Below are 18513 nucleotides of genomic sequence, written 5' to 3' on the forward strand. Positions count from 1 at the left end.
GACGGCAAACTATTTATTTTGACACCGCGACTATTTATTTTGACGCCTGGTGCCTGGTGAAACATTTCGCTCATCACTAATTATCACTTAAAAAACTGAACACCTACAGACAGTGTCTGGAAAACTGTAAAAACTGGTATCTGCTAAGGGGCTATTATAGTTAGGTATGTTGGATTCTCCTCTGCAGGCTAATTAATAATGAAATAAACAAGTGTATTATTTTTCCAAACAAAACAAGACGGATGCCATTACACGGCACTAAATAACCAATTTGTCACGCTTTGGTCTGTTCCACAAAGCCAGGGTGGAACTTTATTCCATGAAAAGTTACAATCCAAATATACTGTATCTGCTCTACGCTCCGGCGAGCTGGAAACGCATCTAGCAATTACGTAGCAGATTTAGAAACCTGGCTTCATTTGATCACATTTGGCCAAAGCTGTACACAGCAAGCATTGCCATGACCTATGTGTCTTCTCTAAGGAAATTATTCTTAAATACGTCACCGACTTTCACGCTGATTAACCACAAAAGCTGAGCTGGTTGAGGATCTTGTACAAATCGATTGACACTTGCAAGGGCAGCTCAGTGCCCTGTTCCCAACATATTGTAAGCTACACTATAGGGCTCATTTATGTCTTTAAATGCCGTTGCAACCTTCTCACTTTCAAGAAGGCCCTTACTGTACATATAGTAAAGCAAGAAATTTAGATAATTCATTAAGTGACAATCCCTTGCTTTTCCCTATAGGAGAGAATAATATGGCGCAGTGTTGTTTGATTACAGTTTTATATTCTAGAATTGATGCCTCCACCTGCCCCAGAGCCAATGCATTCAGAAACCAGCATTACTATTTATTAATGCCCCGATGGTCCTATAAGAAAAACTCAATAATTCACTTAGTTCTGAATGGGGGTTCATTTTGTTCCAACATGAGACCAATGTCTCAGCATAAATAGAAGCAACCTGGGCTTTGCCATCCCTGGGGGAAAGAAGATGGACCCAACAGGTGTCATTTTCTTTTATTCTTTCTTTTCTATCTTTTTTTTTTTTTTACTAAAAGCCCCAATTAGAGATGAAAGAAAATGATGCAGCTGGCTCTTCAGCAGATCAGTGTGTGCGGCTTTTGAATCACTCGCGCCCATTAGTCGGGTCTATCACAGAGAGCCACTTTGTAGATAATTGTTGTCTTCAGGTAAACACAAACATATTTACAGTCATGCGTATGTAAGGGGAAAAAGCCCGCAGGAATGACTAAAAGCAGTCTGGAAACGCTTATTGATTAGCAGCGTGGGGGGGGGGGAGTAATAAAGATTACTGGAAGATGGGACTAAGAAAATTGTGTGCCGTAAAATAAAGCCCATTCGGTCATTTTGCTTATTTACTAAATGCTCTAAAGAGCGAGCGGCACCAATTGAACAACTGAGAGAATTCATGTTTAGAATGTGTCTGTAAGTGAATACTGCACCAAAGGAGGGCAATACTACAGTATCTGACATATAAAAATAAATCATGTTTTTTTGCAGCAGGCACAAATGGAGTTCCTTTTGGTGTTTGGAATAAGAGATCATAAGATTCATAAGGTCCCAGCTAATAACTTGGCTAAGGGAACTCTGGAATTACCAACAGGTCCAGGCTGGTCACAATTCCATGGTTCCTTTGCATCAACAGAGGTCAATTATTACATGCAGGTCAGGGTACAAAGTGCAAAAAATGGGTACAATCCGCTGTGTGTTTTGCACTTTGTGCCGGCAATGCGCTATTAAAAGTTGCTACTGTTTTTGCCCATTGGCGCTTCTTTCCTCTTCAAGATGGTGGCACCAGGGTTGGACTGGGGGGTGGTGAAGGGCCCACCAGGGCTACTGCCCCAGGGGCCCTGCGGGTGCCCCTGCCGCCCGCTTCCCCTAACACACCCCCCCTTAGGGACCCCCCTAGCTCCCCTCACAGGGCCCCCCACCCGTCGTCCTCCCTCGAGTGCGTAAATTTAATGCGTCAGGGGTGGAGCGGTCGGGTAGGGGGAGCACCGACAAGGGTTGGGTTTTTCCTGGTGTCCCGGCGGCCCAGTCCGACCCTGAGTGGCACCAATGGCCTTGGTGTAGTGACATCATCATCCCGCAGTTTGGCGCCCAATGTGGGGCATGTGCCCACGACCATGAGATTCCAGTTCCAGTTAGAGTTTTTTTTGGGCTAAAACTTCCGAAATTTGAAAACTCGAACGTCCGAAGTTTATTAAATGCAAAAAACCTGAGAACTAAAACTTCAGCATCTAAAAGCTTGTGAGTTTATGTAGAAGTCAATGGGAGTTGTCATAGGCAAAGTCAAACCATATTTTCAATTAAAATGTTCAAGTTTTTGATTTTTCGAGTTTTTCGTTTTTGTCCATATTTATAAATAAGCGAGTTTTCAGGTTTTTTTTAAATGCACATTTATCAGAATTAGAAAAAACTCTTGAATTCACAAACTCAATAATTAATAAATTTGCTGGAAATATCATAAGGTCTGAAACTCTCTCTTTTACAGTACAACCCACAGCACAATTATAAAGATCCTGTTTGGAGATGCCAAACCCCATTCAGATATTATTGAGAGAAACAACAAAAGGGGTTTCCGACTGCACGTTTTGCAATGATAGTTGGTTTGGTTTCCTTACCTTTTGCCGTATTTCTTCTTCCATTTTGACTGGAGAACCCAACTCAGCTACTTGCTTGACACCGTCACTGGCTTGCCCTCCATACTCCCAAAGAACATATTCCTTTGAATGGGACCCGCCAATTATTGCAGACCAGTGGTTGGCTCGTCCTGGTGGGAAAGAAAACATTTTGTTGTTGAGTTTAGAAATAATTACAACCTAACTGCTTTAGGATTGTCCAACACTAAAGCTGGCTACACATGCCAATATGTTAGAAATCAATATTTTACAGTCAACTTGGCAAATTGTGAGGTCCTCAATGAGTGTTTGGAGAAAAGGCAGCCATGATTTAACAAATGGCTTCAGAAAGAACTCTTTGGGATATCACTTTGAAGCTATTCTGAAGACATGTATAGCTTACAACTCAAAATAAGGGGTCAAAATGCATGCAGTCCAAAAGTAAAACATCACCACTGATCAAGTCAGTGTTTTGTGTATAATGACTGAATGTGTCCATGATGTCTGATCTAAGTGTGTCGCTGAAGATTTTCAAGGGTTTTCTTCCCTCCGGGGTGGTCCAGAGCCTCAGACAAGAGGACCCAGCCTAAAGGTCAGTTAGGAAGATATTTGGTTGAATGCCCATTTGCTCCCCTGGATACTCCTGGATGTCCAGCTTGGAGAACAATTTGAATGATATATGGGAGTGAAGACTTATTAGATGACCTATATATTCTTGAAACTATGACTGAAAGTCTAATATGTGTTGTTTTCATGTGTGTGTAACCTCTTTATGAGTTAATGGGGGCCCTGGCAAGGCAACATCTGTATTTATAGCTTGGCCGGCCCCATACCCCAAATATCACATTCATCTCAACAGCAAACCCTCCAAAACTGACCCTCTAGATACTCATTTTCATTACTGCGACTGCAATAATTTCCCTTCTGCCTTAATATAAGAGCCTTTCTTACAGCTGCTTCCCCGGCAGAACCAACCTCATCTCTTTCTTGGCAACTTCCAGCTCTTCTCCTAGAGGTGATTTACCAGATAAATGATGGTCTGCAATCAAGTTGATTAGATAAAAATGGAAAGTATTTCTAGAGTCGTCGGGTGATAATACAATTTCAGACAAATATAAAAAGATTTTGTTTCCTTCTTTGTCATTAGGAACTGACACTGGGAAGTAAATAGTCCTTTAGAAGAAGATGCCAGGGGCGCTCAGAGAGGCGCAATTTCTAATTACTAGTTAATCTCATAAGAACCCTACTGGTCAATATATCAAAGTTGTCCAGTAGTTAAGGACTCTCACAATGAATAGTGGGAAGTCTTACTAATGCTAAAAAGCCACACATGAAGCGCTACAATGCCCAATGATTATGCACCCAGGGTGCCTACCTCCCACTGAATGGGGTTCCCTTTGCCCACTTGGCCTGTGTGTGACTGGGCCTCATTATAAGTGTCTGCCAATGGGGCTCAATACAAGAGCAGGAGTTAGCCTCAATATTTCAACCTAAAGACCATACAGATGTATATTTAGTGACTTCATGGTTCTTTGACTATGGGTATTGTACAACTAGTAGGTGACTAAAGGGCAAGTTTACACCCCTTGCTGTGCAAACTGCTCTGTGCTTTATGTGGCACAGGCGCTGGGCTGGAACTAGGGGTAGGTAGCAAGCAGAGGCAACTATTTTGAGAAAAGGGGGTGCAATTTCATGTTTATTGTAGTTGTAATTTCTGTATCAAATCAATTATCAGCTAATTATGATTATTATTATTATTATTAACATTTATTTATAAAGCGCCAAAATATTCCGCAGCGCTGTACAATAAGTGGGTTACATACATTGGACATACAGAGTAACATATAAAGCAATCAGTAACCGATACAAGAGGTGAAGAGAGCCCTGCCCAAAAGAGCTTACAATCTACAAATTAATTGCAAGTTAATTGCACTAATGCCATTAAAAAAACATGTCTCTGTTGATCCACATGCATTTGACCCAGGCCGTGGAGTGCAGATTGCCCTTGGTGCCAAAGCTCCTTGGCCTGACTTTGCACAGATTCCATGTACTTAGCATTTGCCCAGGCAGGTGCTGGTGTTAAATACAGGTTTCTGGGGTGCAAGAGGATGCCCATGTCCTGCCTTTATGCTGCCCCTTCTGTATAAGCGACGTGGCATACAGAAACAGGTTCAACTCTTTGTGCTCCGTTCCAAAGGCAAAGAGTTGCTCACTGGCCCTTTACCCCCTTTGTAAATGAGCCCAGATATGTGATTTTAAGTCTTTTTTTTCACATTGGAGTGAAATAAAAAGAACAGTTATTCACCAGTCAAGATAATTATTACCCACAAATGCACCACCTCCCAACCACCCCACATATTGTTCTATGATTAATTATGGGTCTCCTCTTCCCGGTACCCGCGGCACAGAGCTGCATTATGCCAGTGCGTTATGTAACGTTACCAATGCTAATGAACAGGGATAAGTACAGTTGCCAAATGGATCTGGCGCTGCATTGTTCTTTCCTCACAGTAGAATTACATTTCATGGAACATATGTTCCAACCGCAACGCGAAACAGACACAGAGAACAAAGTGCACTCCAGGCATCAGACTGATAATCAGCACGAGGCTGGAAAGTTTGGAACAAGTAGAGAGTAACACACGCCTGGCCAAGGGAATCCGCTTTCCAATGCAAACAAACACGTAGCTCAGAGCGGCCTTCGCCTTAAGGGGGAAACACTGCAGATACTTGCCCCATGTATAATGAATATGAAACTTTTCAAAATTGAGCAGAATTTAAAAAAGGTACGGATACTGTCGTCCTATTCTAAACCTCCTGTTGGCTCTCCCGCGTCTGGGTTTTGTTCCTATTTTTATTCATAGAATGAAGTGCTAAAGCCTAGAACCTAAGGCACCAGTAATGTAGATTCCACAATCATAGGCACATAAAGGTTAAACAGTTGTTTGTTGTTTTTGTTAGTAGCCTGTAGCTTGGGTTGCCACCTAGTTTTGCGGTCAATATATATATAATTGGGCGGGGTAATGGGTGGGCTAGGCAGGGAATGGGGGGATGGGGTGGGGAAATGGGTGGGCTAGGCAGGGAATGGGTGGATGGGGTGGGGAAATGGGTGGTCTAGGCAGGGAATGGGTGGATGGGGTGGGGAAATGGGTGGATGGGGTGGGGAAATGGGTGGTCTAGGCAGGGAATGGGTGGATGGGGTGGGGAAATGGGTGGATGGGGTGGGGAAATTGGTGGATGGGGTGGGGAAATGGGTGGTCTAGGCAGGGAATGGGTGGATGGGGTGGGGAAATGGGTGGTCTAGGCAGGGAATGGGTGGATGGGGTGGGGAAATGGGTGGGCTAGGCAGGGAATGGGTGGATGGGGTGGGGAAATGGGTGGTCTAGGCAGGGAATGGGTGGATGGGGTGGGGAAATGGGTGGATGGGGTGGGGAAATGGGTGGTCTAGGCAGGGAATGGGTGGATGGGGTGGGGAAATGGGTGGATGGGGTGGGGAAATTGGTGGATGGGGTGGGGAAATGGGTGGTCTAGGCAGGGAATGGGTGGATGGGGTGGGGAAATGGGTGGTCTAGGCAGGGAATGGGTGGATGGGGTGGGGAAATGGGTGGGCTAGGCAGGGAATGGGTGGATGGGGTGGGGAAATGGGTGGGCTAGGCAGGGAATGGGTGGATGGGGTGGAGAAATGGGTGGATGGGGTGGGGAAATGGGTGGGCTAGGCAGGGAATGGGTGGATGGGGTGGAGAAATGGGGGGATGGGGTGGGGAAATGGGTGGTCTAGGCAGGGAATGGGTGGATGGGGTGGGGAAATGGGTGGATGGGGTGGGGAAATGGGTGGTCTAGGCAGGGAATGGGTGGATGGGGTGGGGAAATGGGTGGTCTAGGCAGGGAATGGATGGATGGGGTGGGGAAATGGGTGGATGGGGTGGGGAAATGGGTGGATGGGGTGGGGAAATGGGTGGGCTAGGCAGGGAATGGGGGGGATGGGGTGGGGAAATGGGTGGGCTAGGCAGGGAATGGGTGGATGGGGTGGAGACATGGGCAGGGCAGGAGCAGGCCTCTACATAAAAGGGGGTACATTTGTAATACCGGCACTGGCCCTAGCTGGTGATTTGCTGGCTGGCTGGTCAAAGTGGCATCATTATTCTAATGCAATTGGGGACCTTGCATGAAGATACGCTCCCACTGAACTCTACAGACTGTCTGCAGCTTACAATGGCAGAATTTTTAAACTGAATTTTCCAAAAAAAATGTATTTAACAAATATCAAATAGGGTTAAGACTGCATTTTTTCCCCTGCAATTTTTTCATTTTTTTTCTTTACGTGTGACATTTCCGCAGTTTCGATTCACTCATCACTAGCACACAGAAAATAACTGATGGTTTTCCTAATTATTTGGCCTAAAGTCACTTAAGGGTTCTGATCAGGGATGAGCCAATCTGTCCCGGCATTTTGTTTTTTTACGCATGAACATTACTTTGGACACGGGGCAAATTTTTACTCTGCAAATTTTGTTGCCCATTTTACTAAATAATCTGCCAATGGCGAAACGCAGAAATCCATGCCTGGCAAATTATTTCGCCCATCACTAGTTCTGATTTGGTTCAGCCAAGGGCTTGGATTTGGTCAAACCCTGCCACAAAAGGTTTGGATTCAGCAGAATCCCAAACTGAATCCTGGATTTGGTGCATCCCTAATTTGTATGTTTCCATCCCAGCCCTAATTGAATACATTTAAGTATAGATAGATTATTTATTCTGCCACTAGGTGGCGTGTGCAGCCACAACTAAAAGCAAAGTAAACTCTCTGCTCAAATCCTTGAAAAACGGCATTGCTGCAAAGGATATTAATATAACCAGCCCCCTGAGGATTCTGGTCATTCCCCTCTATATTACCTATAATATATCAGAGTTAGTGATGATCGAATCTGTCCCGTTTCTATGGAAAAATTTTTGACGTGACCACGATTTTCACAAATAATATTTCATAGTTAGTGAAAAATTCACGAAACTACAGAAAAATGTGTGAAGACTCGCAAGGCTTTTTCGGTGATTTCCCGAAATCACCCCGCCGCGTCTGCCATCCCGCCGGCGACTTACATGTTCGCCGGTGGGATGGCAGGGGGAAGGCAACTCGGGGAGATTAGTTGCCCGCGAGCAGGGAGTTTTGCCGCGGGCGACTAATCTCCCCGTGTACCAGAGCCCTAAATGCCAGAAAATCCCCTGCCATAGACACTACTGAGAATTGCCTCTGCTAAAACACACATAGAGACAATTATCAGTAAATGATCAGCATTGTCTATTTTAGTAGCTGTGACAAGTAGCTGCTACTAGTAGCCCTGTGTGTCTTTACCCTAAGGGCTCTGGCACACGGGGAGATTAGTCGCCCGCAACAAATCTCCCTGTTCGCGGGCGACTAATCTCCCCAAACTACCATCCCACCGGCGAAAATGTAAATCGCCGGTGGATGGTACACGCTGCGCAGGCGATTTTCGGCAAATTGCTGAAGTTCCCTTGCGAGGCATTTTCGGCGATTTGCCGAAATCGCCCGCGCAGCGTGTGCCATCCCACCGGCGACTTACATTTTCGCTGGTGGGATGGCAATCTGGGGAGATTAGTCGCCCGTGAACAGGGAGATTTGTCGCGGGCGACTAATCTCCCCGTGTGCTAGAGCCCTAAAACATTTTGCCACGTCTGGTGAAAAATTTCGCTCATCGCTAGTTGGAATTGATTGCTACCATTGGCTTCTTAATGGATAAATCATACCTGAAAGTCCACAGCAGGAGAAAGCAGTATAGGGTGAAGACACACAGAGCTACTTAGTAGCAGCTGCTTGTCATGGCTACTAAACTCCAGAAAATCCCCTGCCATAGACAATACTGAGAATTGCCTCTGCTAAAACACATGTAGAGACAATTATCAGTAAATGATCAGCATTGTCTATTTTAGTAGCTGCTACAAAGTAGCTCTATGTGTCTTTACCCTAAGAGAGATTTACATTTGCTTTTTATTGTCCGGCCGTTTCCTTCTAGCCTAATTTTCTTTAGAATAAAAAGGTTTTTAAATAAACACAGACACAGTCTCATGTTAAATGAAAGATCAGATGTACACCGCTTCAATAAAAAAGTGATACTTACCCTTTAGCAGCCTACAATTACTGTTGAAATGACTGTAGTGCTTCCATTTATGGCGTACTAAACATTTATGCCCTACAGTTACAGTGTGCGGGCTCCATATTACTGCTATATGACTGCTGGAATGTATAGGTTTGTTCCCTCAATGAATAAAAATGGTTAATTTCTCTTTAGCCTCTTGTAATAGCTCGTTCTATGTAACGGTACAGCCAAAGCCCACAAACCTGATGGGTCGTGAACAGGATTGTCGATTTGTTTTTGATAAAGCAAAATAAATAAAGGCGATGCTTTTACAACCTTAAATGGTGTTGTGTTTGGCTCCGGCAAGAATCTATTTCTTCCCCAACCCACCTCTGCTGGAGATGATTATCTAACATTAGAACTATTGGGAGATGGAAATCCTTATTATAATCCCTGTAAAGAATTGGTTTTCAGTCTGCAAGACGGCCATCAAAAGAGCGGTACTTAAATACAGGTATAAGCCATTCGTATCCCAGTCGATAACCCTTAATGTTTCCTGTTATATTGTTATGTAACATCTACATCTGCTCATCTGCTTTTCCTTTATAGTATTGCTAACAGAACAAATAAAGGAAACTTGAAGGAAAAGGAAAGGTAAAAACTAAGTAAGCTTTATCAGAAAGGTCTAGGTAAATACAGCCATAAGCACTCACAGAGTCCTCTATCAAAAGAAACACAGGATTTCTTGTCTCCTTTTTTGTAAACATGTTCTTCGGGTATCTATAAACCAAAAAGATGACTCCAAACGCACCGGACGATAGGATAACCACTTTAAAAGATTGCCTTTACTTTTGCAATTAAAAACATCACGGCCTACGCGTTTCGTGCGCAAGCACACTTAATCATAGGCTTCGGGTATCTGACTTACTCTTTCAGAAAAATCCATCATCATCTGCAGTTCACGCAACAAAAAAAGGGCGCAGTCGTTTCAAATCAGGTACGGTTGCGTCAAAAAAGGGTGCGGTTGCATAAAAAAAGGCGCGGTCGCTGCAAAAAAAAACCACGGGCGCAATTTTTTTGGTCGCCCGTGTCTTTTTTTGCCGTCTACCCTTTTTGTACGCGACCGCGCCCAATTTGACGCGCGACAAACAAATTTTACGCGTGATGAATTTTTCCGGAAAATTTGCTGCGAATCCATGTCTGGCGAAAAAATTTGCTCATCACTACTTACTATGTTTGTCCAGCCATGGGGACCAGATTTTTTAAAATTTTGTTGGGCAACCTCTCTCGATGTATAGGAGCGTGTATGTGGGCACCACTTGATTCATCTGGTTCACCCAAAACTGTATGGATGGGGCAGAGTGCCTTTCCAAGCACATGAAAGAGAATGGAAATGAGAGCCCTTTCTGCAATTGCCAGGGCTAGGTCACTAACTTGGGTCAATAGCATCCCATTTGGGGTTACTGTAATAGGGGTACTGGCCAAATCAGAAATGTATTCCGCCAAAGCTGTCCAGAATCTTTGTATCTTGTTACATAACCACACCATGTAGATAAAGTCTGCCAGGGATTGGTGGCAGAGGGGGCATTCATGTACTTGGGTCGGGGACATGTTTGCCAATACCTTTGGTGTAGGTTATCCCCTATGGAGAAATTTATATTGTATTAATCTGTCTCTGGAGGCAACTATGTGTTTAAATATTGACTCCAGGGTTTCCTTCCATAGCTGTACATTCATACCAGGTATTCAGTTACTGTTTTTTATTTCTTAAGCCAATGTGGCAATGGAGCTTGGTGCAATGGTACCCCTGATCAACCTGAGGGCCAGTTTAGTTGGACCTTCAAGTGGAGATACCCACCTGTAGACACATGAAATTACATGGCAGGGTCTTGACAGGATACAGGAAATAACCATCAAAGTCAATGGTCTCTCTGGAGACAGTGCAGAGATGTGCTGGTAAAGGGGATGGAAGATTTAAGCTATGAGGTTAGACTGTCAAGGTTGGGGTTGTTTTCTCTGGAAAAGAGGCGCTTGCGAGGGGACATGATTACTCTGTACAAGTACATTAGAGGGGATTATAGGCAGATGGGGGATGTTCTTTTTTCCCATAAAAACAATCCGCGCACCAGAGGTCACCCCTATAGATTAGAGGAACGGAGCTTCCATTTGAAGCAGCGTAGGGGGTTCCTCACGGTGAGGGCAGTGAGGTTGGGGAATGCCCTTCCTAGTGATGGGGTAATGGCAGATTCTGTTAATGCCTTTAAGAGGGGCCTGGATGAGTTCTTGAACAAGCAGAATATCCAAGGCTATTGTGATACTAATATCTACAGTTAGTATTAATGTTGGGATATATAGTTTATGTATGTGAGTGTATAGATCGGTCAGTATAGGCTGTGGGTGCTGAGTTTACTTGGAAGGGTTGAACTTGATGGACTCTGGTCTTTTTTCAACCCCATGTAACTATGTAACTATATGTAACTATGAAAGAAGGCATTTCCACGTGCTATATGCAGTCTAATACAAAAGATATTTTTGGACTTTTTGAAGGTAGGCACGTGTCCCCCATGTTCTTACTCTAATGGAACGGGTCTCAATAAAATAAATAGAGCAACAAAAAATAAACTGCCTCTGTTTTCTGGTTGCCAGGGTCAGTGACCCCATCAGTCATCCCAATTAAATGTAATCTATGTAAAATGCTAATCTATCAGACATTCCGACAGTCTTTTCTTTCTGGAGAAAATGCTAGAACACAAAGGTAAATAGGGAAAAAAATACAGTGTTTCTGCATTAATTTAGTGCCGCGTGTAGGCTCTGTATATTGTATATTTATAGATACCGAATGAACAAGGGTACAAAGTAAACCCAGTCTTTAATGTTACTTTATTTCTAAGGATTATTAAATTGTCTTTTATTTGATAGTACATTATAGATATCTGCATTGTCAAATCCCATATAGAGATTTTAAATGTAATATCCTTCATAAAGAACCACTGGAATCATATTCCCCGCAACAGCCGTCTTTATATCCTGTCTCTATATGACTGGCAACGCGGCAACAGGGAAAAGTCAATGATGTAAGCAGTAGGCGCAATTCTGTCTTCCAGTATTGAAGTCTACAGATAAGGCATCTCATTAAGGCTTTCCTTCCCTTCCTATGAGCTAAAGGTCAAAGCCTTTATAAGGAACAGTGGGATTGTATAAAGCAAAACAGTTGAAGTCAATCATCACGTGGCTGAATATTTCCAGAGAGAGTGACAAATCCCGTTGGGATTATAAATGTAATATGGGGGAATGCATCACATGAAAGGCCTGGTTTTAAAAATGAGGACGAACAATCATGAGATTCCATCAAAGCATCCCCACTCTCAATGGAAATGAGGGGCCGGATACATTTGCTGAAGGGTTCTTAAAGTTTCTAGAAGCAATTTAATAAAAGTCAATTGTTAATGACACAGAAGGAAATTCAAGTAGTGTTTTCTATGTAGAGGTATGGGATCCATTATCCAGAAACCCGTTATCCAGAAAGCTCCGAATTATGGAATGCCCGTCTCCCATAGACTCCATTTTAAGCAAATAATTCAGATTTTTAAAATGCATTTTCTTTTTCTCTGTAATAATAAAACAGTACCTGTACTTGATCCCAACTAAGATATAATTACCCCTTATTGGGGGCAGAACAGCCCTATTGGGTTTATTTCATGGTTAAATGATTCCCTTTTCTCTGTAATAATGAAACAGTACCTGTACTTGATCCCGACTAAGATATAATTACCCCTTATTGGGGGCAGAACAGTCCTATTGGGTTTATTTCATGGTTAAATGATTCCCTTTTCTCTGTAATAATGAAACAGTACCTGTACTTGATCCCGACTAAGATATAATTACCCCTTATTGGGGGCAGAACAGCCCTATTGGGTTTATTTAATGGTTAAATGATTCCCTTTTCTCTGTAATAATGAAACAGTACCTGTACTTGATCCCGACTAAGATATAATTACCCCTTATTGGGGGCAGAACAGTCCTATTGGGTTTATTTCATGGTTAAATGATTCCCTTTTCTCTGTAATAATGAAACAGTACCTGTACTTGATCCCGACTAAGATATAATTTCCCCTTATTGGGGGCAGAACAGCCCTATTGGGTTTATTTAATGGTTAAATGATTCCCTTTTCTCTGTAATAATAAAACAGTACCTGTACTTGATCCCAACGAAGATATAATTAATCCTTATTGGATGCAATCCTATTGGGTTTAATTAATGTTTTATTGCTTTTTTAGTAGACTTGAGGTATGGAGATCCAAATTAGGGAAAGACCCCTTATCCAGAATACCCTTGGTCCCGAGCATTCTAGATAATGGGTCCCATACCTGTACATCATTCCACCTCACTTAGGTCACTAAAAAGTCAAGAAAGATGACTTAATGAACTGATTGGCTTTTCATTTGGCATGTATTGTGTCTAGTTGCCAATAGCTGCAACAATAAGATCATGGGTGGACAGGCTGGAGCCCATAGGTTGGGTAATGGTGGTAAATGGGGCCATGAGAAGTCTACAGAACATGTAGAAAAAAACACCACTAAGGTTGAGGTAGAGTCTAATAATGGGCCAAGATCTGGGCAAGCTGCAGGCAAGACAGAGTCCAATAAACAGGCCAGAAGTCAGAACCAGGGAATCACAAAAGAACTGCATAGAAACTCTTGAATCAGGGCAGGAACTCATGAACCAAGGAGAGGATCAAGACCTCAATATATCCTAATAGACACAGCTAGGAAGCTTAATGACCAAACAACTGGTAGAAGCTTGAGGCAGGTTTATATAGGCCCTTATTAAAATAATTACCAGCAGCTGGTCTAAACAAGGAGTAGGAGGAGATAGCAGAGTCAATATTGAAAGACTTATTAGGACTATTTGAACAGTTCACAAGGAGAAGCTCATAAAGCCTCCAGTTGGTCCACAGATAAATGCAACCCGGTATTGAATAGTTCCTGACACATCTTCTTGAAACATTTAACTGATTTTCAAAAAAGTCTGCAAGAGTTTTAGCCCAAATAATATAACCTGCCCAACAGTTTTACTTGTTAAAACCAGCGGTTACCCAGGCTGATTTGTTAAACTATTCAATGGCAGAAAAATTGTTGTCAAAAACTGGAAACCTTGTAGTTTTTTATTTGGTGGACAACTGTCTCCGGGCTACCGACTACCCAGTCTCCCATTGTGAGCATTAGATATAACATTATTTATGCTGTGCATGATGTAGTAAACATTTCAATAAGGGATTTTCAATGTACTAATACTCACTGGGATAGTCCTTTGGATGTGTCTTCTCTGACCAGTTTCCATAGAACGTTAGCCTGTATTTAGCTGTCCCACAGGCACAACAATCTGGGATTGGCTTCTCATTTCCCCCTTCCAGTGTCAAGTCTGTAATTGAAATGAGAATATTACTTACTATGCACTTTATTTATTGAGGAGCAATTCCTACAGTTAGTACGTGTTAGCCACCAACATTACATGGACATTTGATTGCACTCAAGAAACAATCAGGGTGCTTAAGATATAATCAAGCAGTAGATACTTTCCTCTTCCTTAGTAATGATGTTTAGAATGAAAAACATTGTTTAAATGATTTTACCATGGATTGTATGATAGACACCAGCATTTCATGTACTCTTGTGTTTAGAATTGTTCAGTGGAATGAGTCACCTAACAATGTTTTTATGATGCATTTATTATCGCCAGTTAGCCCAAGTCTATCTGTGTACTAGAAAGCCCTAGAGGAAGAAGTATTGATAAGGTGAAGAAAGCCGGGATGAGTGGGGACATTTTAATAAATGGCCAAAAGGGGAATTGGCCCAGGACCCACAAACATGGTTGGCCCACTATAAGACTTTTCATGATCTATAACTTATGACTGAAACATTCTTCAGAATAGGCAGACCCATCATGGATGACCGCTTCACAGAGCTTGGCCAAGTAATACTAACATCCAAGAGAACACTATCCAAGGCCCCTGTTTGAGCAACCACCACACACTCACTCACTCTTTCTTGTACAAATCGGCACGCTTGCTGCTCAGTTTACAAACCAAACCCCTGCATCCTCCACCAACTGATCTGCATATCTGCCACTTTTTCCACACTGCCGCCCCCGTTGCCTCATCTGCTTACCCCTAGTGCTGGTCCTTGTTCCACAAACTATTTTTATTTTCCTCTTTTTTACTTGAATATACTTTTATATAAATAAATATTTCTACTGTATCTTTTTACTATAAAGTTGGTATTGTAAGTGTAGCTGTTAGTGATGAGCGAATTTTTTCACCAGGCATGGATTCGCAGTGAATTTCCGCATTTTGCCTTTGGCGAAACTTCACGTCACGCTGAAATTTTTGTTTGTCGCGCATCAAATTGGGTGCGGTCGCATCAAATTGGGTGCGGTCGCATCCAATTGGCCGTGGTCGAGTCAAATTGGGTGTTTCTCGCATTTTATGGCAAAATGAAATGGGACAGATTCGCTCATCACTATTAGCTGTGGTTTTTTTGTGGTGTCCCCCAGGGTGCACGTGAGCTTCACATCTACTTCAGTAACCAAAAACCTTTTTATGTTTTCCTGCCTTTATATATTCAAGGTAGTTGACTGAGAGTAGTACTTCCATTCATTTTTTGGTTGGGTGTGGGGCCCATCATCCTTTGCCCTATGCCCACTGGTACCGTACATCTGCCCTGGGGATGAGGGATAATTTGCTTCAAGTAACCAAAGATTGGCGGTGATGGAAATAAAAAGGGCAGAAGTACTGTAAATAGATGGGTCTAGAAGGAACTCAAGATGTCTACAAAAATTCTGTGTTGTTCTCTTTGATCTTGCCTTAGCCAGTAAACATGCAAACGCAGAACCATAGAATCTACAGCATCCTCACCGTGGTACTTTATTACTGGAGTGGCAGGTTGTACAGTGGGCAGCACTAAAGTAGTTATTAAGGTGAAGGTTCTAGACCAAAACCTACAGCATAGATGTTAGAAGTTTGATAAACTCACCTGGCTCACACATCCTCTTGGTAAGAGATCCCTCATCCTGGAAGTAAATGATTTTTTTCTGTACAATGCTCGCCCTGTTAAAACAAAGAAAATGTATGTTATTGCATAAAAACGAATCAGGTTATAAAGACGTAGTTACTTCCTGCTCTGATGAGCTTACAATTTCATTACCAGCCCGGAGCAGCCCCACACACACAGTGACTGTATTCTTTTCCCTCAAGTTAACAAAGTGCTGCTCCTAAACTTAAGCTGTGTGACTAACATTGTTATCAATGCTTGGCAAGCGGAGCATGATTTCTATGAAATTACAAAATAACAGTAATTGAAATTAAAAGGCAAATTGAGCAAGATGACTGCGGAACACCTTCTAGTCTGCCATTGTGTGGAACAACAGGGCAGTTTAATGATCAGTGCAGGAACGTGCCTACCATAGAGAAGGATTATTGTATTTCATACAAGCTTTTTCTTATACTTTGTATACATTCATGGAGATAGAATACATTCCTGCAATGAATTTCTTATGCCTCCTGAGTGTGGTCAAGGTCTTCTTTGTATGTCATCTTCATATAAGTATAAAATAAGGAGCATTAATAAGAACTTACACAGAAAAATCAAGGCAGGCGTCAGGCAAGGACAAGCAAAAAGAGAAAGGAGATTGAAGGACTGCACAGAGGCCAAAGGGTGCAAGCAGGAAAGAGGTGTGGAAAGATAATGCACCCAGTTCTAATGGTAGGTATGACCTCATGTCTTATATACTCTACCTAAAGCTAGAGGAACATGGAATTGGCAAAATAATCAAATTTACCCATCACACAAGGAGCTGTGACAGATGGAAGCTCATACACGATACACAAGGCCTCATGTACATTACTGGACTTTCTGTGAACATTTTGGTCAGGCCAAGTCTATTACATATTGAACCCATACTTGTATTTGTCCATATTGATGCAGTTGGGGCAGTCTTTATCCAATAGGGTTTCCAACCATTAGCTAAAGGAGAAACAGATGGAGTTGATGTCATATGTCTGATGGTTCACCATATGCCATCTTTCCACTTTTAATAGATTATCACCAGATGTTGTGCCATGGTGGTAAAAGCTAATAGTTTGGGTCCAAATCAGCCCATAAATAGTGGGTTTGTGGCACTAAGCTAATTTAACACTCCATAAATACATTTTTAATTTGGCACAAAAAGTTTCAATTATTTTTTTATCCAATTACCATCCCAAAGACAAATTCCACCATTAGCTACCATAGTAATTGAACATGGAATACGTAAATAAAAGGTGTTCTGCTAGCTGGAGAACACTTTATAATCATTGTCAATTAGGACCAATCCATTGTCTAGGGAAGCAGAGATCCATCATGACAAAGGTTGGCTGTCTAGATCCCACTCTCATTGCCTCTAGCCTTGGTCAGGTGGGCCTTTGTTCTGGTCCAGGCAGGGAGAGACCAGTGACACAAGGTAGTGGGAGGCAGCCCTTCTACAATCATGACCATAATCATGATCAATTATGGCTAACCCATTGTCTGGGGATGCAGAGGTCCATCATTACAAAGACTGGCTGCCTGGGTCCCCTACGTGCTGCCACTACTCCTGGCCAGGCGGGTCTTAGTTCTGGTCCAGGCAAGGAGGTGCTAGTGAAACTAAGGCAGCAGGAGGCAGCCCTTCTACAATCATGATCATGATCGTGGTCAATTAAGGTCAATTCATTGTCTGGGGAAGCAGAGGTCCATCATCATAAAGACTGGCTGCCTGGGTCCCACTCACAGTGCCACTACTCCTGGTCAGGTGGACCTTTGTTCTGGTCCAGGCAAGGAGGGAGCTCTTCGTAAGCCCCACAATGTTCTATTATTACCACAACTTTGAAGAAGGAGATTCACAGATGTATGTACATCATTATGGGTAGTAAGTGGGTGGAGCTTGTTTGTTGTTGTGCACTTACCAAGGAATAGCATTACTCATGATTATATAGTTATGTTATTACTTTTTACCGCAAAAATCTACTTTCGGTGTCTATAGGCGTTTACTTAACCTTTCAAACGTCTCCTAAATATTTCAGGAGCTCACTTTATGACAGAGAATTATTAATATGGCAATCAAGTCCTAAATGGCAGCTTTACTTTATTCTGAAATAGCACTGCGAGCGGAGATCATTTATTAATAGACGTTCCATGAAGTATAGGAAAATAACACACTTTCATGTTTAACTGCACCGTTTTACATGTCAGCCTGAAACAACAATTAACTTAGCCGGAATTGATGGCTTCATTTCCATATGCGCGGGGCTAATGGCGAAACGTGTCACTTCAGATATTTGCTGGGAGGTCATAAAATGATGAAACGTTCAAAATAAGTGTTTTGGTTTTTTTTTACATATGACATTTGATGGACTGTGAGTGTTGCTGTGACGATAATGGGTTGACTGAAGACATGAATTGCCTGCTTGGCTTTCACACATAAGCGAGAATGGGGGCAGACTCTGCTGAAGGACTTAACTGATGGATACTATGGGATCCATAGGAGTAAGACTTTAATGATATATAGACCAGCCAAAACCTATGGAACTTGGGTTATGGGTGGCCTAATTAGGGCAAGTGCCCTGGCCACTGGCAACTTCACTTTCTGGCCCAGATGCCTCCAACCTCATCACCACCCATGTATACTCCATTTGACTTGATGGACACTTTCTCGTACAAACTCAGGCCTGGCCTGCCCCATCCTCTCTGATGACATCAGAT

General features: G+C 42.6%; 1 protein-coding gene across 1 annotated transcript in view; it reads right to left on the minus strand.

Moving 5' to 3' along the window:
- spon1 (spondin 1, extracellular matrix protein) overlaps positions 1 to 18513 on the minus strand; it is a 214068-nt gene that overhangs the window by 132207 nt on the left and 63348 nt on the right. Inside the window, 3 exon segments of the mRNA NM_001097272.1 lie at positions 2651 to 2799; positions 14039 to 14161; positions 15772 to 15845. Coding sequence (NP_001090741.1) covers positions 2651 to 2799; positions 14039 to 14161; positions 15772 to 15845 — 346 coding nt within the window.

This window comes from Xenopus tropicalis, chromosome 4, assembly GCF_000004195.4.
Source record: "Xenopus tropicalis strain Nigerian chromosome 4, UCB_Xtro_10.0, whole genome shotgun sequence".
In the NCBI taxonomy this organism is placed as follows: domain Eukaryota; kingdom Metazoa; phylum Chordata; class Amphibia; order Anura; family Pipidae; genus Xenopus; species Xenopus tropicalis.